General features: G+C 35.9%; 1 protein-coding gene across 6 annotated transcripts in view; it reads right to left on the bottom strand.

The window, feature by feature from the left end:
* PER2 (period circadian regulator 2) overlaps window positions 1-20,333 on the bottom strand; it is a 31,314-nt gene extending 10,981 nt beyond the window's left edge. Inside the window, exons 1-11 of one of the 6 annotated variants that reach the window (XM_081956162.1) lie at window positions 20,076-20,333; window positions 16,091-16,502; window positions 14,263-14,417; window positions 11,020-11,141; window positions 9,867-10,068; window positions 8,045-8,096; window positions 7,620-7,753; window positions 4,318-4,396; window positions 3,502-3,608; window positions 2,290-2,443; window positions 1,210-1,315 (exon numbers count right to left, since the gene is read on the bottom strand). In XM_081956162.1, coding sequence (XP_081812288.1) covers window positions 1,210-1,315; window positions 2,290-2,443; window positions 3,502-3,608; window positions 4,318-4,396; window positions 7,620-7,753; window positions 8,045-8,096; window positions 9,867-10,068; window positions 11,020-11,141; window positions 14,263-14,417; window positions 16,091-16,326 — 1,347 coding nt within the window. In that variant the 5' untranslated portion in view covers window positions 16,327-16,502; window positions 20,076-20,333. Of the gene's footprint in view, window positions 1-1,209; window positions 1,316-2,289; window positions 2,444-3,501; window positions 3,609-4,317; window positions 4,397-7,619; window positions 7,754-8,044; window positions 8,097-9,866; window positions 10,069-11,019; window positions 11,142-14,262; window positions 14,418-16,090; window positions 16,503-16,636; window positions 16,659-19,535; window positions 19,796-19,837; window positions 20,048-20,075 lie in introns of those variants that run through there. The other 5 variants (XM_081956161.1, XM_081956160.1, XM_081956165.1 and 2 more) reach the window with 5 other exon arrangements.
* Window positions 20,334-22,549: the final 2,216 nt, after the last annotated feature.

The raw sequence follows: 22,549 nt of genomic DNA, 5'->3' as shown, positions 1-22,549 counted from the left end.
TCAGAAACCTTATTTATTTGCATTCCTCCTTTATTATTTTCAAAAATAACTCAAGGATGAAGAACACAATCCACACACTTTCCTCCTCCCATTTTCTTACAACAATAATCCTGTGAGGTGGGTTCAGCACACAATAAGGATATTTGGAAACACCAAAAGCAGAATTCCATTTGCAAAACTTTCAATATTTTGAAGGTACCAGTTATGCAGATCAAATATTTATGTTTGTGTCTGTGTGTGTATAGGTAGTCCTCAACTTACATCCATTTGTTCAACAACTGTTCAAAGATACAGTGGTCCTAAAAATGGACTTATGACTAGTTCTCAAAGTTTTGGCTATCACAGCATCCCTGCAGTCACATGAATTCAATCTGGGTTATCAGATTGTAATCATGACGTTGCAGTGAGCTGTGTCATGTAATCACCATTTGCAATCTTCCTTTTTGGCTTCCCACAAGCAGTCAACGTGGAAATGAGCAGAGAAGGTTGCACATCATGCCCATAAATTGCTCCCATCACTTTTTCTTGAGGAGCCCCACTACAGAATGAGAAATCCTGGGGATCATCTCTACCTGCCCACACTCCTTGTTTCATCACCCTATTTGTCCACAGCCTCTACCTGCCCTCCTGCTTCTTCCGTAAGCCCATATGATTCTTTGGAGTTATAATGGCAATAAAGACTACTGGGACCATCATCACTACATGACACGGTCATGTGACTTCATGCCTTACCAGCGCATTGCTTAGGGATGGCATTTCTGGTCCACACTGCCATTTGTTAGCTCCGAGGCCTGGAGCTGCCATTCAGGGGAGAAGACTGGGCCAGCTGCCAAGACTCACCATCCCACCTACACAAACTGAAGAAATTCATGCTAACAATCCATGATTAATTGCCGGGTGGTTTTGCTCTGGGTCACAAGGTAATGGGTGTGTGCACGTGTGGGGTGCGGCTTATCTCAATTACCAATGTAGCTGTAAAAGGTGGTGGGAAGCACAGGGTGGCAGCTCTCACAATTTATTCATTGCCTTAGTGCTTTATTGGTCAGTTCGTGCCGAAGGAAGAATACAAACTGCATTTCAAACCGTTTCTGTGTTTGGCTGGTTTCATTATCCCTTCGGAACCTGACACCATTGTAACTCGAGATTATCTGCTTCTGACATGTGTGTATGTATATCTGTGAATAAATATATAATAAATAAATATCATACTTGTAGTAAAAGCTTATATATTTGCTCTGTAATTTCTTCAGTATTAGGATGTTGCATTTTTTCTTCTCTGTGCTTAGGTACAAATACATCTTCATTCAAAGGGCTCCTAAATTGCATTAATAATATACAATGACAAGTTTGTTTATTTCAGTTACATGTAGTCTGTTTTTTTTCTCTCTTGCATCTATAAACATTTAAACTGATCAAATATTCAGGCTTACATTCTCCAAACATGACTTTATTTATGTAATCTGAAGCAACTCTTGACAAGACTTGAAAGATCTGGGATAACTGTAAGTTTCTTATAAACATTTAGTATTCAACACATGCAAATTTAAATGCAATTGTTAGCTCCCAATTCATTAAAGAAATCATTTCTAAAATATGCATGCAAATTAGTGCCACTACCTTGACATTTTGACTTTCCAAAAGGTATTCATAATTACTAAATGAACGTAAGCTAGAATATCTTAGATTCTAAATTTATCCATGTACTACCCACATATCATATATATCACTTAAAAAGAAAGCTGAGAAATCTTCACAGGACAACATCCAATGATTTCAAAAGGTTTGTGTGAAATTGTTAGACTGAATTGCATAAACTTAGATAATTTAATTCCCACGAGGAAATCATTAAAGCCTCTTTAGTGTAGGTTTGAAGGAATACTATATTGTATAACTAGTCCCTGAATAAGCTACTGTATATTGGATACAGTCTGCAATGGCATCCATGATGGAAATGTGGGTGAGATCCTAGTGTAAGACGCCAATCATACAACTGACAACAACTTTTCTAAAATACACTAATCTGGACCTTGTTTCAAGGGAAGGGGATAAGGAGAACCTATTATTTTTTTACTGCCTTACCAATTTGGACTGGCCTTTCCTAGTACCAGCTTTTACACTGATAGAAAAGTTCTCCAGGAGACCTAATTTAGATGGGTACCACACCATCACCATCGTTTTACACAGAGGATCTCTTTAATTGTATAATTAGATTTTGGCACATTCTAATGTAAGACCTCCTGCAAACAATTCATCTCATGAATTCTTGTTTTATTGACACTAATTTCTTACGTTCTAACTCTGTGTCTTCCAATTATAAATGAAATCTTTCGACTCCAGGGATTGATGAAACTGGACCAGCTTGTATCCAGAGTTACATATTCACCATTTCTAGTACAGAATCTGATTGGTGAATAATCAAATGGTTGTCCGCCATACTGAAGTACTGTAAAAAAAAATCATGCAAGCTTTAATGATAAAGAAATAGAGAAAAGTGATCTTTTGAAAATCAATAGCACTTTAAAACTACATAACTTGTAAATATTAAAGGAGAAATGATTTGCTTGTTACTAACAGTTTGATGAAAACAATTCTTTGAACTTGAGACTAGCATGAATTATCTAATTTGGTTTTAGCTCAGTACAAGATGAAAATAACTGCCGACATGAAAATGTAAAATTAACTTATTTTGTCTTTGCAGTGCTGAAAATGGGCAAGAATAATATTTACCCAGTATGCCTAAATTCAAGATTCTAAATTTTACATTGAATCTAGACTTGGAGCAATTAGAAGGCTGTAATTAAATTCTTCCACAATATGCTAACAATATTTATAATGTTTTAAATTGTCAAATATTTGATTTTTTTTCTGAAACAGATTAGACTGAGGCTATTGAGGAATTGAAGGTTACTGAAAGGATGCAACTAGATATTAATATATTTTGCATATATACTTGAATACTTGAAAATAAGGCTGTATAAAGCATTCAAAAGGTGTTTTACAAAGCATTGTTCTTCATAGTGTTAAAGCTGTCACATTCTCTGTGACAGATCTGGCATAGTTGATTCTGTAATTGTTTCCTTACAGGTACAGAAGACATTTCCTTTGAGACTGTGAACAATCTCAAATCTTAATGGAATAATATTTCAGTCATAAGTATACACATATACATCTCAATTTTGAATTCTTTAGGTATCATGTTCTTTGGGTGTCATGTTTTTTTGTTTTTTACATCAGTGGGCATAATTATTGCTTCATCTATTCTCTGTCACCAATAATGTGATTAAGATAGAAAAGTTGGTACCACTGCTCAGATACTTGAATCTACAAATAAACAAGACAGAAGAAGCAAATGGTGTGGAGAAAGTAATCAAAATTTAATCAGGAGATCAATCTGTTAAATATTTCTTAAAATTCCATGAACATCCCTTATGCACTATTGCATTTGTTTTCCTCATTTTTTGATTCCCACCCTTCATGAAAAGCAAAAGTAGAAAAACATACTTTTTTGGTGAATTGTTAGCATTAAAGCTCTGTCACTTGGATGAAGATGTGGTAAAACAGGAGTTCCAATTAAGTCCTGGGGTAAATATCCCAACAGAGGCACAGCTCTTAAAAAGAATTAGAATAAAAATAGAGCATATTTTATATAGAGTATATCAATTTAATTTCAATTGAAATTAAATAAAAATAGGTACAGTATATCTGGAATTTATATCACACTTAAATTTGCAAAACAGTGGGAAAAATAGTTATATTTATCTCTTTGTAAAAGTTATCTATATACAGTTATAAAACTCAGGTAGCAGTATGAATATAGCTATGCTGTCCTTTAATCCACAGGTCCCCCAACCCTTAGACTGTGGCCCACTGCTAAGCCGTGGGCTATTTGCACCTGGGCCACATAAGCAGTGGGCTGGTGTGCGAATGTGCAGCTCAACTTGTGTAAATTGAGCTGCACACACCGCCTACACACAAGCTCACTGCTCACGTAATCTAGTTCCCCTCTTCCCCTCATCAGGCTGCCAAGCTGCAAAGGTTGGGGAATGTCGCTTTAATTTTTGTAATGCAAGTTTTTCATTCAGAATTTAATGCTATTAGTAATGGAGAGAAAAGACAAACAAAATCATTCTGAAAGAAATTATATTTCATTTTTAAAAAATTTTAGGCAGATCTTTTTTCTTCATAATTTGACAACAGCCAACAACATAAATCCATGCATTATTATAATATGTGTACATTACCTGTTTTAATTATTATTTTCATAAACAAAGCAGCAAAACATATATAAAAAAATTAAGCATGGTAGTTTTAATTCACCTTTCATCTATTTCTTGGAATAAGCAGCTTGGTGTATGGATGGTTGTAAAGATTCTTTTATTAGAAGGAATTCTAAGTGCTGAAAGAAAAAAAGAAGACATTTAATAGAAATAAAAAAAATATGTAAACAGAGTACACTAAAGAAACAGATAATTTTTGGAGTGTTCAATTTCTTTACAGCAATTGGTACTAAAAGCAAGATGACCTGTGAAACAGTGTGATCAGTTTGTTTGCTTTTGTATTTTAAATAGATTTAAGACTAATCACTTGATAGAAATAAACAAGTTATAATTATTTAAATTTATGACATTATAATCCTATTATAATAAATATAATTAAAACACTGAAATCTTGAATCTAATCATTTTATTGAGATTAGCAAAGCCTATTTTATTGAATAATACTTCGAATATTACAGGAAAGGATAAACAAAATCTTTATTGCCCAACTGGTAGTACATGAACTACAAGCAATATTCTAGGTAGAATATGTTTTCCTCCTTTAAATCAACAAAGAAGGTAGACATGAAGCAAAAGAGTCAAGGGTGGAGGAAAGCAGAGGATAGCAGCACAACAGGTTTCCAGTTGGATGTGGAGATGAATGGAACTGAGTGTGTAGGATCAAAGGAGCCCACATACATCCCTGCGGCCAATTCGCTCTCACAGGGAGGGACTTCTCCTGGTGCCGTCCACTAGGCAATGCCAACGGGCGACACCAAGGAGTAGGGCCTTCTCTGTGATGGGCCCAACCCTCTGGAATGACCTCCCCCCCCGACATTAGAACCACTTCTGACCTCCGCTCCTTCCGGCAAAAATTGAAGACTCACCTGTTCCGATTAGCAGGCCTGGCATAATTACAATCTGTCCCTCCTGGCAAATGTATTATTATCTGGCTATCTTAGGGGTTTTTAAATTTGTTGTGTCTGTTTTAGGGATTTAAAACTTATATTTATATTAGCTTTGTACAGTTCTTTTAATTGCATTTTAACCTCCTCCAAACTGTACATATTTCACTTTTTTATTGTATTTTGTGATATTCTCTATGGACTGTACACCACCCCGAGTCCCTTCTGGGAGAGGGGGCGGTCTAGAAGCACCAAATATAAAATAAATAAATAAATAAATAAATAAATAAGGAATACGTTTGTCTGTCAATCTTGACTGTGCTGGCTTCATTATGGCATGCGGGGGTGGGGGGGAGATGAGATTTTGGGAGGAGTCAGTAAGTAAATTTTCATACGTTCTGTTAGGCAAGATTACTATAAAATGTACACATGCTAGGAGCTTTCAGCATGGCTGTTATACAGGAACAATCTATTAAAAAAAGTCATGGTGATAACAATTAAAGAAAGATCTCCCCCTCACTTGTCCTACCTAAAAGCCGTTTTAAATGTCAGGTTACTTGCTATTAAGACTTTTCTCATTGAAGCTTTAACCTCTGAATGAAAATGCTGATGTATAAGTCATCTATCACCAGGAAGATAAATATTTTCCCCCTCAGATCTGTTTCCAAGGTTACTTAGCTGTACAGACCAGATCGACTGTGGCATGGTAAGTGTCTATTGTGGTAGGAGTCTATGAAAATTCCATCTTGCTGATTCAATTTTCTATGCAACAGTTGACCAATTTATACTTTTGGGCCTGGGTTTATTGGGATTATTTTGGTCCACTGTCCAATTTGTTACCTAATATTTCCAATTTTAAGATACTGTGGGCACTTTGAAAGAGGCATGGGTTGAGTACCTCAAATTTTGAATCAATAACCATGGACCTTCCCAATTACTATCTGACTATACAAATGGAATTTAGCATACTCTCAATCTGGTAGTCTGTTAGAGTAAAGTTGGTATTCTAAAAGGCACAGTAGTTCTATGTAAGATCATTGGCACAAATATTATTTGATCAGCTTTAATTTGGTCACTAGTATAACCCTCTGCTGGAGTAGTGAACTGGTTAAAATAGTTTATTCTATATGACTGATATATACAAATGTTTTATTGAAATCACTTCAGATTTTCCTGCAAATTGTAGCAATACTACTAATTAAAATGGTATGGGTATTAGACAAAATTATTCAATAAAACCTTCTCCTTTGCAGAAAGTCCCTTGCTTATTGGGAAACTGAGGGATCTGAAACAGAAAGCACAATAGTTTGAGCACAAGGAAAATTTGGAGACCAAGCAGGGACTGAAAGCCATTTGCAGTTAATTTCATAGCAGTGAAGGGAGTTAAGAACTCTTATTTTTCTACATCTTATTTGCCTCACTCCAGATGTGTAGCCTTGCACTCTGGAGACATCAGGAGAATACTGATTATCTGGATCCATTTCAATCAGGTTCAATTGGGATATGGGATTGAAACTGCTTTCCTTGTCTTGGTGGATGATGTATGATAGTAATAAACTAAATACATTATTATTTATTTATATCCTTAGACCTGTCAACTTCTTCTGTCAACTGGGCTTTGATAGTTTTATGACTGTTATAATCTTTTTTGCTAGATAATGCTAAAGGACTACTGTTCAACAACTAAGCAACAAGACTACGGGCTCATATGGAGCTCCATCTTTCTCCAAATTTATACAATTTCTGTATGAAACCATTCAAAGAAATCTTTACAATGAATGTTATGCTTATGACATCCAAATATATTGCTCCATTTAATTTGATTAAATACTAAATTTGATAATGAAGTACATAAGCATTAACAAGCTAAAATTAAAATCAGACTAGATAGAGCTTTTTTGATAAGTAGAAAACAGCTCTAGGATTTGAGTTCAGTCTGTTCTGGATAAAGTTGAATTACTCTTGAAAGGTGTACAATAAGCCAACCAACTAACCAATTGATCATAACACAAAAATAAAATAATCATTCTTTAAACTGTCAAAACTATTTTAATCAGAAATTATACTTTAATCAGACATTGTCAGCTGCCTTAGGTGCCATATGAGTAGAAGAGCTGTATATAAAGTATAAAAGTAAGAATAAATAAAATATGGAAATAAGACTACCAATTCTATGCATACTTATATATCCAGTTGAAACCAATTAGCTGTATTTTCTAAGATACATATATACTGTAAAAGGAGGAATATGAAAAATAGGGAGGCGTTAAATACTAATACCAAGTAAACTTGATTAGTAACAAAGGTTACTTTAAACTAATTATCTTCTGAGTCCCTTTTTCTACAAAGTACAATGGCGTTTCATATGGGAACAATGGTAGCTTCCTCAAAAGATGAGTACTTTTTGTGAAATATTATGTCTTTTTTTGCTTTAAATAGAAAAATAATACAGCATTACCTTCATAACCAGAGTGTACCTTTTCTGCAAGCAACATGCAACAAAGCTGATCTTCTATATCTTGTATTTTAATAAGGTATGGGGTCATACGGAACGGGTGGTAGTCGTTCTCATTTATATTCACTTTTCCTGCACTAAAATGTGAAAAAACATAGTTCAGTTATTACATTGTTATAGATTATTAAATATGGTATAGTTTTGGGGATTTTCAAAAATGAATTTATAACATTTTCCATTCAAATGAGGAAATTTCATATTTTTTTACTAGCATGGTTCATTTATGTCTTCTCAATAGTAATCATGAAAATCAAAGGCAGGGATTGCTGCAGGGAAAAGTAGCAACTTTTCTATGTGGAAATACAAGGGTGTGCCTGAGTCCAAGTCCCCACAAAATACTGACTATTGATTATAATAGTTTGCTTTACCTGAAGCGGCAGAAGAAAGATTTTTCCTTCATGAATTCTTGGGTAGCAGATTCTATAAAAATATTTAAAACATTTGATAAGCTACAAAACTCTGTGTTCCTTTGGTATTAGGAAGCTCTTTAGTTATTCTGGTAAAATAGAAGATCGATGCTGAATTGCTGGCGGAATAATTCTAAGTGAGGGTTGCACCAACCAGAATGTTTTTATACCCAGGGCAAAGCTTTTGGAGGTATTCTTCAGGAAGAACCCAAACATGCTTTGCTTTGATAGCAAGGTAGCATACACATTCCTTTAGACAACATACATTTCACTGTTAGATAAGGTATGAAAAAGATTCTCCAGGCTGGCATATACATGGCAAAAGAATAAAAAAATAAATACTACAAGACAAAGTATTTTCAGTTTTACATTATAATTGATATATTCACATTTAACCAAAAGAAAGCAGGAAAATGTTTCCATATGGCATTGCTGTATACAGTCGATTTCCAATAGTGTGAAAACTTTCCTCAATGAAGAAACTTTTGCAGATACAATAGTTTTATCATTATCAGTTTTAAATTTATTACAGGTAGTCCCTGACTTGTGATCACAATGGAGCCTCAATTTTTTGTTGCTCTGGGAAACATATGTTAAGTGAATTTTGCCCCATTTTATGAACTTTTTGCCACAGTTGTTAAGTGAATCACCATTATAAGTGCTTATAAAGTTAATCTCGCTCCCCTGTTGACTTTGCTTGTCAGAAGTTCTCAAAATGTGACAACATGACCCTAGGACACTGCAAATGTCATAAACATGAACCAGTTGTCAAGCATCCAAATTTTGTTGACATGACCATAGGAACAGGTTGTAAATGTGGAAAACAGTCGTATGTCACTTTTTGCAGCGCTGTTGTAGTTTTGAGCAGTCATTAAATGAACTATTGCAAATTGAGGAAACTGTATTCAGTTTCCCAGTTTCACTTGGGAAACTGAAATTGGTTACTATTTTCAAATAATTCATAACTTAATATTTTAAAAGTTTCCCTCATAAACTCTGACAGGAGTATGCAAGAACAACTGTTAATCATTTGGAGTTATGTGAAGAATTGCTTTAATCTGAAAGATTAAAGCTAGCCACAGAACACGTAACATTCTAATTAAGACAGTAGTCCCCAATCTTTTTGGCTCTGCGGACCAGGGGGAGGGGGGTGTTTAGTGGTCAGAGAGAGGGAATGATTTTGCACAAGTGGTGGAATCATGTGCCCGCCGCTTGCATAAAAGCAGCTTTGTGTGCTTGCCTAATAGATTCAGTTCCCACAGTGTGTGGTCCCGCTTGTGTGGTACTGGGTGCAGCCCAGAAGTTGGGGACCCCAGAATTAAGAGACTAAATAATTAATTTATGGAAAGACTATATAGATTATTTGTTCCTGTGGAACTCATTTGGAACCCCTTCTTCTGGGATATTTTTCATTTCCTAATCTAGATTATAGCCCTGATATTCCTGCGATTTCACAGCCCTGGCCCAACCTTGCTTGTCCACTACACTTTTACAGGTGCTGTCACCAGCTGACACTTCATGAAAACTACAGTAATGAAATCAGTGATCAGAGTTTGCCCAGAAAAATGGTTTCATCATAAGGAGAAAAACAATCAGAAAAGCTCAAAAGAGTTAGTATTTGTAAAAAAAGAACTACACAATTATGGCTCTATATTTTTCATGAGCCAAAACAATTGTAATTATCTGTTATTTAAAGAAATATTACTTCTCAAGTAAGTATTACTTCTCAAGTAAGTATCGGTAAAACATATTAATGTACGCACAATTGAAGAATTTAACTTACCAACTCCATTGCAAATACTCCAAGATGGCAATCTATATGGTATAGTTGAGCTATAGAACACACTGACATCCTGAGGTGCCAGAAACTCCACAAATTTGGCATTTTTAAATAAATCTTTCTTACAATGGAGGATACAGGCAGCCTGATCAGAGATGTACAAAATTTTCCCAGTAGCCAAAGAAACAGCTACAGCAAACATATCCTAAAATATGATATATATTCAATGAAATACATTTTAGACTGGCAAAAGGAAAATAAACACAAATGCTGTGTGCTACAAATATGCTAAACTAAATATGACAAAATTAACATATTATTTGGGTAACAAGAGAATGAATAAATGAATAAATGAATGAATATATTATGATTTACTTCTGACTATTAACAGTATGCTTCTATATGGATTCTGAATTAAATTTAGATAGTCCAGATATCTGAATCTGGATCTAAATTAAGATCCCTTTTAGGGACATATATTGTGTTTATATTGGGAGAATCAACAAAATTGCCTTTTATTCACTAAATCATGTTAAATAAAATTATGGCATGCCTCAGTGATCAAAGAGGGCGAGCGTGTTTGCAAACAATTCCAGAATCAAGCTCTTGGAGTAAGAACAGCAAAATGCTATCTAAAGATCTATAAACACCATGCAAATTCAGGCAGTATCTTTTATATACGTAATGGTGTGCATGTGCAAATGTGTGTGTGTGTGTGTGTGTGTGTGTATCGGCATATATATATCTTATGTATAAAATTATCATGGTATCATGGGAACCAATACTCTTGAATGGCTTATTCATTTCACTTACCATTTTATTAAGCTTCCTCTCTCTTCTCCCCACACCCACCCACGCAGGAAGTAGCATATATGGGTTGTCTCCCCGCTATAATTTTATGAAAATGTATTCATAGATTAAGTAACAAACATTGGATTGACTCACTGAATTATAAGGTTCACTATCATTGGAATCAGCATCTCCCTGGTTTAAGTCCAGAATCCCAATGGCTTTCCTTTATGTGGGTTATGTTGGTACTAGACACAGAAATAATTTAAATTCTATATATTCTTTTAACTATTAAAAAGAATTGATAAGATTTCCTATTTGAGTTGAAGAAGATAATTTGCACATTTGTTGTGGTGGGAATACTTACTGCATTCTTCATGGTGTACTCTGCAGTAATGTTTTTAACATCTTCCACAGTACAGGCTAATATATCAAGATCACAGAGATAGCTTTCATTAATCATTGTCAACTGATAATATTCTTCATTGGCTACAGAAAAAAACAATGTACAATTATTTAACCAAAACAATTGTTAAAAAACAATTCAGCTTTTTAAATGCTCTTTTCATAAGGGTATACAATCTTTTATTTAGGCTATTTAATTGTATTTTTAAATGAACAATTTTCCCGAGCTTAATTCAGATAGAAGTGTACTTCCCAATTAATTTGTTAATTATGAACTTTGAGTTAGTATTTGGGTTCTTTTTTAAACTAAGGGTCAAGAAATACGAGTCCCTTTGGGGAGAGGGGGCGGTATAAAAATCGAAATAAAGGTAAATAAAGGTTTTCAAGTTTCTTTTTATAATGATTTTTGAGTTATGTCCCCTCTTAAAATGCTAATTATCAGATCACATTTTTACCATATTTACATTTGTCCTTACTTGAGTCATTCAGAGTAATAAAATAGATGCTTAAAAAGGAGGCAAGTTTGTCACATTTAAAATCTCCTTGGAACCTATGGTAAAATCCTTAGTTTAGCACCTTGACAGAAAACAGTTTAAAATTTCAGAAATATGGGATGGGAAAATTAGTGAAAGTTATTGGAAACCCCCTTGTCCATTTTAAAATTGTGTGTAATCGTATTATCAGTGAATCTCCATGAGGCCACGTCATTTTGTCACATAAGCAAGCCTTGTGCTATATCACTTACCATTTCAATTTGATTCTTGAATAAACTTTCAAATATTCTTATATTCTTATTCTTGTATAAGCTTTCAAATATACAAATTCATATATACTTATTTACTTATTTCCCTATGGAAGGAGTATATTTACTTCCACATGGGAATAATGAAAAACCTTGAAAATGTAAGCATGCTTTTTCCTAAGTGCTTTAATATTCTCTCTTTTAACTTTTACACTTGGATTATAAAGCAATTTTAACAATTTTACTTTTCATTTACATTTACTATGCCTTTATTCCTTTTCTTTCACCGTTCAATAAAAGCTCTCCTCCAATGAAATATTGATATTCTAAATGTGATCAATTTGTAAGCCTCTACATTTCAGAAAACCAAAAGATTTTTTTTTAATTTTGCACATCTTAATCTTGAGAGACTGGATGATTCCTCTTGTATTCAGAGAGATATTCTAGGAACTTTCATAAACAAGAACATAAATTGAGTTGGTAGGGATTAGAGCTGTCTGTCGATGCATTTCTACTTGGATCTGCTCATGTTTCCATGATTTGACAGTTATGAAGAGGCAGATGGAGGCAGGTTGTCAACTATGCAGTGACCTTAATTTTTAACAAATAGCAACTTTTCTAGAAATTTAAGTTCTTTGAAATAGTGAAACATGTAAGTATTAAATGAAAATACTCTTTCACCCCCATAGCTTTAATTTAAACAGGAGTGTTTTAATAAATTAAATACACATTTTAATAAAGGAAAATACTCTAGGAAATCTATTTTGTCATCTGCGTTTGCTATACATTTCTGCCAACAGAAGAAAAGCTATTTAAAGCTATCACAAAGAATTCCACTTTTTGCCTCTTGAACCAAATCCTGACAGTTCTTACCATCTCTTCATCTGAGCCAGATGACCACAAAGATATTCTTTCAATTTTGGGAAAAGGTGGAAGTCACATGGTGCCAAGTTTAGTCTGTATGGCGAATGGAATAAGATAGTGAAATCCAACTCCATATTTGCCTCTTGAGTGGCTTATGAGGTGTGAGGCCTTTACTATCATAATGCACCACAATTTCTTTCTTTGACTTCCAAATTCTTATTTAATTGTTGTTTCAAAGTTCTGAGTGTTGTAACACGCTGAGTTGATACTGATAAAGCGAAATCCATGTGAATCTACCTACTTGTATTCCAAAAATATGTAATCAAGTCCTTTTATGCTTAGACCTGAGTTTTATATATATATAAATATTTATTTATTTGTACGGAAATCTTTTTGATATTCCATGGACTGATGCTCGATTTTTAGGTCGTAATTGTGGGCCTATGTCTTGATTACTGTCACAATCCTATGGATAAATTCCTCACCTTCATTTTCATAGTATTACATTTTTTTCTTCAATTGTGTCTGATTCTTGTAGACTGCCTGCACAATTATTGCTAGCAAACTTCACCTCTTGAAATGGCCGTTTCTGTCATAAGCAGACTAGGAACTCTTCTTGCACAAATGTCTTGGTTAAGAATATCAATAATGTGATCCACACATTTTGAACAGCTCAATTTAATAGCAATTTTGCTTTGACTGACTGTCCTTAACCAATTCATCAATCTTCCTCATGAGAAACTTATTAGTCATAGATCCTCTACATTGATCATACAATTCAGCTCTTCCTAGTTCCATATCTCTATATTTTTGGTCCAGCAGCACATACAGTAGTATTTATCTTAATAGTCATCACTTTAAAACAACCTGGATTTGGTGATGGATTTCAACTCAAGTGACTCTTCCTCAATCTGAAATTTAATCATGGCATGTTGCTTCCATTTTATGAATAGTAACTCAATCTTTTTTTCCAGCAACTTCCAGCAGTGAAAGAATAGAAACTGAGGAATACCGTATCTCAGAGCTTCTCAAAAGCCAATACTGCCACCTGTTGGTGATCTATTATAATTTTGGACGCATTTCATGCAACCTTCATATATTCAGTTCAGTTAAATAGTTAAGTTGGAAAAAAACAGCTATGTTAATATATCAATCTAATTAATGTAAATATATCCTGGAGTTAAATTCATTTAAATAGAATCCATATCAATCTTATATATATCCTATCTTATTCTATTAATCAAACAGTAGCGTGAAACACACATTCAAAATCTTGGGGCTTGTGTGATACTCATGTGACAGGTCTGTCAGTATGTATGTGTATTATATGTATGTGTGTGAGACAGACGCTGAGGTATAATAGGTTAATATGAACTTTCATAATATGATTTTATTTTATTCTATAGTGCATACTGTTATGAACTGATGTTTAGGTTTTGACTTTAAAAACAAAGTTATAGCAATTATATCAAGATCGTAATTAAAAAAAATATTACTGTTGTTCACAGACTCTCTTTTATCATAGGCTTGCTTCCTGTGGTAGTTTCTGGATATTGCTTTAGTTTCCTAAATGGGAATATGAATGGTTAATATAGTTACCTTTAATTTGCTTAATGCTCCTAAGTGCATATTTCAAAGTTGCCAGGATACTTGGTTTGCCTTTGATCTTTTTATGAGGAGGAAGATATCCTTTTAGATCTTGCAATGTTTTTATCAACTCCTTCCGAGTTTTAGATTTAGAAGACCGTTCACTTCTGTACATTGTAAAGGAAAATAATTCAAGTTTAATGTAATTTTGTAGTAAAACCCAATATTTAAGATTTATTGAATTATTTATAAAACAATGCAAGGTGATATAAGCACACTGTTCTCCAGACTGCTTAAGTATATTTTATTTTTACAATATACAATTCTTTAAAAATGAGACTCTCAAAAATGTGAAATATACTAATTCTTCATTTAGTCTTCCAACAAGATAAAAAATGTTCTAGGATTTTTATGAATGGACTAATGTTTTATGATTAGACTAAAATGAAATTCAATGGTGAAAAGAGTAAGGTTCTACATTTAGGCAAGAAAAACAGAATGCACAGGTACAGTAGGTGGTACCTTGCTCACCAGTAGTAACTGTGAAAGGGATCTTGGAGTCCTAGTGGACAACCATTTAAATATGAGCCAGAAGTGTGCAGCAGCTGCCAAAAAAACCAACACAGTTCTAGGCTGCATAAACAGAGGGATAGAATCAAGATCAAGTTAAGTGTTAATACCACTTTATAATGCCTTGGTAAGGCCACACTTGGAATACTGCATTCAGTTTTGGTCACCACGATGTAGAAAAGATGTGGAGACTCTAGAAAGAGTGCAGAGAAGAGCAACAAAGATGATTAGGGGACTGGAGACTAAAACATATGAAGAACGGTTGCAGGAACTGGGTATGTCTAGTTAAATAGAAAGAAGGGCTAGGGGAGACATGATAGCAGTGTTCCAATATCTCAGGGGTTGCCACAAAGAAGAGGGAATCAAACTATTCTCCAAGGCACCTGAAGGTAGAACAAGAAGCAATGGGTGGAAACTAATCAAGGAGAGAAGCAACTTAGAACTGAGGAGAAATTTTCTGACAGTTAGAAAAATTAATCAGTGGAACAGCTTGCCTCCAAAAATTGTGAATGCCCTAACACTGGAAGTCTTTAAGAAGATGTTGGATAGACATTTGCCTGAAACGGTATAGTGTTTCCTGCCTAGGCAGGGGTTGGACTAGAAGACCTCCAAGGTCCCTTCCAACTCTGCTATTGCATTGTATTAATTACTTTCTTGCTGCAAGAATAATGTACTCATTAAGTTAGAAAGTTGATAAAAACATTTTACTGGATACTGCAATTAATTCAACATAACAGAGAAAACTGAATTGTCATTGAACAGTAATGAGTACTGTACATTTAAATAAGGTTAGTCTGATTGTCCAATACATCAATACTTCTTTTGAATATAAAAAGCAGTGCACATTTAGTCACAGCTAAAGGATTATGATAAAATTGGCAGTCTCTTTAAAGCAAATTATTCCATTTCTAATCACAATTAAAATTTAAATTGGCAACCTTCTTAATTCTTGTGCATTTTAACGTCAGACATAATTGTAGAGGCTGGAGAGATTTTGCTATTCTACATCCTTACCTCTACTATAAATGTAAAAACAGCAGACACTTATGCAGTGGCGTGAAAACTGCACAAATAAAATTCACCCATCATAACAATTTCAGTTAATATGCTGAAATGCAGTACTTTAGGATTTAAATAAATATATCCTGTGTCTGTCTCAATATGACCAATTAGATATGGAACATCCACAATTATACAAATTCAAATTACATATAATCATTGCTACACATATCCACAGCATCAGGACAATTATTTAGGATCAGAATAATACCTTTTATAGTAATCAAAAGATTCCATAATCATAGTTGTTTCTTTATCATTTTCTTCACCCTCATTGCTGTGGGAATCATGCCCGTTGGAATAATTTTCATTGAAATCATTTCTACTCATTTCCCCACTCATCTCAATATCTTTCTGAAGAATATCCAAATTTTGTTCATTCTCCATTTGAATATCCATAGTTTCTACAATAATTTTATCACTTGCTGTTTTCAAATAGTTGCTCATTCTAAGCAATTTTAATGCCAATAAGTGCCATATAAATGTCAAAGAATCCAAAAGGTTTCTCAGAGCAAAGAATATTTGGCCTTAGGGTACTCCATAGTGTAATACTAATGTTTTCTATTCCATATCCACATGACAGTGTTTTCCAGTGTTCAAACTTCAAATATTATTTTAGAAACCTAAGAAAAGAAAAAAGCCCAAAGAACCAGTTTGTTTTTGTTCTCTATATTCTTATTTATCTTGTTTGTCAAATAAAAATAGAATTGAAACAAAGAATTATGTAGTAGTTCAACAGCTGGCATTTATTAGTTACCTGCGATCCAAATAAATCACAATCCACCCTACAGTGGGTCACAGAAAAAAAGTCACATTTTATTGCTCACATTTACTGCAGAATCTGTGAGAGTGTGTCACTACAGGAAATGAAAGAAAGGCAAATGTATTTGTATGAGTTTAATAAAATTCACATATGCATATTAAAGAACAAGCCACAGTTAATTGTTATAGCATGTTTGATAGTTTCTACATTAATGCTTTCCTATTTCTGTAATAGGAAAAAATGTAATGGTTATTTTTTTTGCTAGTGATATACAGTAGTTTGCAATTGTTGAATAAGAAAAGTGTCAGGAAAAGATGTCTTCCTTGCTGGTGATATATTAAAAATAAGGAGTGGCCCTTCCAACTGTCTGGGATGGAAAGTTACCATTGTTGCAACTAAAGTTAATTTATTTAAGTGCCACCCATTTGGCAACTCTGGGCGGCTTACATACATTAAAATTGATAGACATTAAAATAATAAAACAACAAATAACAACAATATTAAATACAATTAAAACATGGGAAGGAGGGTAGCACGAAATAAATGGGGGAATGGGATCATTTCTTCCTCTAATAGCCACCTCCAGAATGATGCACCCTGTTGGGGCCCCAGACCACCTGGCAGAGCTATGTTTTCAGGAAGGTCAGTAGGGAGTGTGGATCTCACCTTCTGGGAGTATGATGTTCCCTACAAGCTGAAATTCCTTGACTAATACTGTCTGCAGCATGTCCTTTTTATTGGTAGGGATTGGATGGGCCGATCCCTTTGGGATGAACTGGTTCTTCAGATAAACTGGACATATGCCACAAAGGGCTTTAAAGGTGATAATCAACACCTTGAATTGCACCCAGAAGCAACCTGCAGCTAATGCAGCTCGCAAAACAGTGATGTAACATGGGCCACCCTAGGGACCGCAAGAACTTCCTGTGCCACCACATTGTACACCAGTTGTAGCTTCCAAATACTCTTCAAGAGGAACTCCCTGTAGAGCATGTTCAATATTAGAGCCTCACTTCTAATATTAATGAATATTATTATATTAACATATTATATTAGTATTAATTAATATTAGAAGTGAGCAGTATAGAGTGTGTTAAATTCTAGCATGTGTGGTGTGTGTGTGTGTTCACTGGTTTTGAAGCTAATGTTTTAGCAAGTTAGAGCCCCTACCTCCACCCACAAGCCTTACCATGTAGATTAAAATGAACTGCATTGTTGTGTAGATAAGATCTGCATTTATTAAAACCAACATGTAGAACAATAAAGGGACAGGGTCCTGTATCAGTATATTTATTGATTAATTTCATATAGCTGCCTATCTCACTGAAGGTGACTCTGGGCAATGCACAACAAATGTATGGATTTATGTGTGTATAGATAAACAAGCACATGGATTTTTCTGCTCACTAATGTCTAGCGGCGAGTTGCAAAATACCAGACTCCTCTTTATAGCTAATGAGAGGCTTACTGGTTTTCTAAGAAGTGCTACCACAAATTAAAGACTGAAAAAGCAGTCCTTTCTTTGGCTTTTCTTTGAGGAAAAATAAAACTAGTTGTAAGCCAGATGAACTGGATTTATGCCATATTGCTGGATACAGTGATTTAACTTTTTCTCCTTTTTCGATTTTCCAACTAAGTATTCTACCTCCCGCTGTTTGGTTGAAAACATAAAGGATAGTTAAATACTCTAATATTTTACTCATTTATTGGTCATACATTTATGCTGCAGCATCATAAAATATATACAATCCTCTTAAAATGTTCCAGTAAATAACTTGTATAAAAATCTTAAAAATGAGAGGGGTGTAAACAAAAATAGGAGCTACTTTATGTTCTAAGCTTTTCAATGAATAAAATTTGAAAAACTTATACTATGAAATGACTTAATTTCATATTAAATTTATAATCATGGTAACTAAACATCAAGAGTTGTTTGCATAATGAACTGTAATAATTAATTTTCATTTCAGCTACATTAGCTTGGGTGTGGTGGAATTATTAGACTATACTAACCATTGAAAGTGTCTGGGAGTTTTGAGCAAGTCATACACACACATACACACTCTCTCCCTCTCACCCACTCTCTCTGCCCAAACTGTCTCATAGATTTGAAGAGGTGTGTATTGCGGGAGTGCCACCCTCCAATAAATCCCCATACATGAAGCTTATGGAACCTGCACTTGTAACAGTGTAATATTACTTTTGTCATTTTGATCCTGCAGATATCTTTGCAGGGTTGCTTTTGGGGGGAACCTGGAGAATCAGCTGCCAAAGGAAAATAAACAATGAATCACAATTCACTCATTAAAGAAACATTTCACAACTACAAAATTTAACATGAAACAAAACAGGGAAAAGCTGTAGCAGTTAGTTTTAAAAGGCATTCATGACCAAAAATGTAAGTGCAGTACATATCCAAATAACTGTTCTATTCCTCACTCTCCTACTGACCTACTAATTTTTCTCTCCTAGCCTTTAATGCTCCAAAAGCACCTGACTAGTCCTCCAAAATCTACTTGCCAGTTCACCTACACCAAATACATTCAGTACCTTGTTAAGACATGACAGCATCTGCCAGTTTAATTTAAACACCACACATAAATTAGGTCAGTGACCCAGTAGCTGCCTCTGAGTAGAATCCACTCGTGTTGTATCAAGTGATAGACACAATCTTGGACACGTCTAGCAAATCCCATTAAACTCAATGGCACATATCCCCCGTTAAACACATATCCGATATTGCGGTTTCTTACACCCCACAAAACAACAAAAACCATCTTAGATATGCCAATAGAGGGAAGCATAATAGAGATGTTGGCACTTCTAGATGACATAAAAACCACACACTCTTCCAATCAAATAACTGAGCGCTCCGATCTCCACCCATCCTAACCTTTTTCTTGGTTTCATCCGCTCCACAACTCGCCTCGTTTTGTTACACCAGTTTTTAAACAAACCCTAACTTTATTTTCCTTTATTTTCTGTGACTCACGGCAGGGGACTGAGAATAAATCTCTTTCTCCGCTGACCGCGCGGGGTCAAACCGGGCATCCTCCCACCACTCTCGCTCCCCCACCCGGTCCATTGAATTCAGCCGTTCACACTCCCGTTGCGTCTCCGCCGTCTCTCGATTTTCGCGGAGGGGGCGAAGTCCGGCCAGGGCGGGCCCGCTTCTCTCCCTGCTCATCCCCTCACCTACTTCCAATATCGGCGCTGGCAGCGGTAGCGAAAGGCCGGTCAGTCGGCGGAGACTGCAAGTTGTACAAGTTAAAACTGCCGGTTTCCGAGTCTTCCCTCAGCGAAGAGACCCGTGGAGAGAAGAAGCTGACAGGAACGGATTAGCAGCCCCTATCCTGCCTCTACGAGCGCCCCCTTTCGGCGACCGCCTTCCGTCTGCCCTCTTCTCAAGCACCGCCGAGCTCGGGTTTCATACCTTCAGAAACGTGACCCGGTCTGAGAAACCAGCTCGCGCAAGCGGCGATTGGCTAAAGGAAAAGTTTGACTTTCCAAAGAATGGGTGGGCGCACCACTGAGATGGTTACTATTGGCCGCGCCGGACGTCAGTCCCGTTGTATAATCTTCACGTGTGACTCCACGTTTCTTTCGGAGCAGAAATCTGCGGAACCTTTTAGCTGGCGCGCTTTGGCAGACGGTGTTTTCTACGTTTGTCAGTTGGAATCTTCTCCCGTTGCTTGAGGGAAAGATGCACCCGAAGGGTGTGGTGGCGAAGAGCTAGCGACATTATCTACGCCATACTTTGCATGTGTTGTGATAGGCTGTCTGAACGCATTGGGGGGAGGGAGTACGGTGACTGGAATGGGCGGGTTTCCCACGACACGCTTTATCCGTGTTTACTCAATTTTCATGACACGATAAACTAAACCCGGGTATGAGGTTTACATAACGCGAAAATAGCCTGCGAAATTACCTCTGGTAGCGCGTTCCTCAGGAGGAAGGATTGATTTTCCTTCTCTTGTCACCCAATGAAAGGATGAATATTTGGTATTTTGTTTTAATCTCCGTAAATTAGGGCGATTGCGTCATTGTTGGGGAAGTACTCCCAGATTACTGCCACTTTTTCTGATAGAAGCAGAAGTCCTGCCAGACTTCAAGTACTGCGCGTTTGGTCACTTCATGGCAACTTGATATTTTAATTAACAATGGGGAAATGTCGGGAGTTGATGACCTATGTAGCCTATATCTCTGGGGTGTTGAGTGGTCTGCTGTCCAAATGCTAACCTGCTCCACCTTGCTTAGCTTTTGAGATCAGAAAAATTCAGTTAATTTGCTATCATGTGCCCAATGTCAAATTGGGGAGAAATTGTAAGAAAAAAATAGAATGAGAGACTGCAGTATAGTTTTGTGATGTTTTGCCAGCCACTGCCAGCTATTTGGTGTTGGTTCTGTATATTGGATTTTTTTAAAAAAGAAGTAGAAACATTGGAAGGGCTGGTAGCAACTTTTGCGACTAACAACTTGTATTCAAAAGCATAAGCTTTCATAAGCTGCAGTTCACTTCAGATGCATTAATTAAAGGATTTAAATTGAGGTGAGTCAAGAGGGGGAAGGAGGCACAGCAGTGGTGGGTTTCAATTTTTTTTTGGAACCTACTCTGTGGGTGTGGCCTGCTTTGTGGGAGTGACTTGCTGGCCATGTGACCAGGTGGGAGTGGCTTGCCAGCCATGTGACCAGGTGGGAGTGGCTTGCCAGCCATGTGACTGGGTGGGAGTGGCCAAGATGATGTCACTGAATTCCTTGCCCCAATGGATGAACTACAATAAGATTAAAATAAGTACAAAAACAATAAAAGAACTACTTACAGAAGGAAGATGACTGTTCTTGCCAGTCTTCAGTATAACTGACTCCAATGAATGGGCTGCACAAAGAAGAGACACAGAAATGAACTCTTTCATTGCATGCAGTGCATCGAAACCAGCACACAAAACAATAAAGACAGCTACTTACAGAGGGAAGATTACTGCCTTGCTGGTCTTCTGCACCACCACCTCACCACCTTGCTCCAATAACCTGCACAAAGGAGAGACACAGAAAGCAAGACTTTACTATCTCAAGGATGAACCCACCACAGAGCACACCCAGCAATAAAGACAGCTACTTACAGAGGAAGGATCTCACTGGCTTGACGGTCTTCTGCACACCACCTTATTTCCTTTTTCTGAAATTTAGTTCTAAGTTCCAAAAAACAGGAATATATGAATTAGGTTCAGTACTTAGGTCGGTCCAAGTAGCTATTCAGAAGTTAGTGGTTAGAAGCAATGGTAAAGCAAGATATGGAATTAAAACCAGAAATATTTTGCTGGCTATTTGAAAGGAAGTACAAAATATATTTAATTTTACACATGTTAGCAGCTGCTGGAATTGTGTTTGCACTTTTTCACGTGGGATTTGTTTTAGCAATTGCTAACTAAAAGAAACAGAAATTAGAAATCCAAAAGTATGAAAGAAAACACCAATTATGTAAGGAAAGGTCACTAAAATGTATAAGGAAATATTACTAGATCATTATTAATGTATAGATAACTGCGGGACATTACACACCCACACAACTATGACAGTGCCAGGAAAACACCAAAAAATTAGAATCTCCCCCCCCAAAAAAAAGACTGCAAATGAAACCAGTTTTTTCTTCCTAACCCAAAGGACAGGAAAGACAAAGCCACTGGAATAAAAACCATCAAAGCATTGTGGGAAATGATAAAGAACAGTGCCAGGAAGCTCACAGAACCAGCAACCACCTCAGAATTAGCTAAACAACGAGGGTGAACACAAAATCTGGCAAAGCTGCCTTGCACCTACCTGGCCTGCCCATAGAAAAGCAGCCACTTTGAGACACATAAACCTGGTCTGAACACTTAAAAACAACATATTGCATCACAAAGAAAACAT

Source organism: Natrix helvetica (genome assembly GCF_964273705.1).
Source record: "Natrix helvetica genome assembly, chromosome: 5".
In the NCBI taxonomy this organism is placed as follows: domain Eukaryota; kingdom Metazoa; phylum Chordata; class Lepidosauria; order Squamata; family Natricidae; genus Natrix; species Natrix helvetica.
The sequence above is the reverse complement of the archived record's forward strand: the minus strand, read 5'-3'. Positions and strand labels throughout refer to the sequence as shown.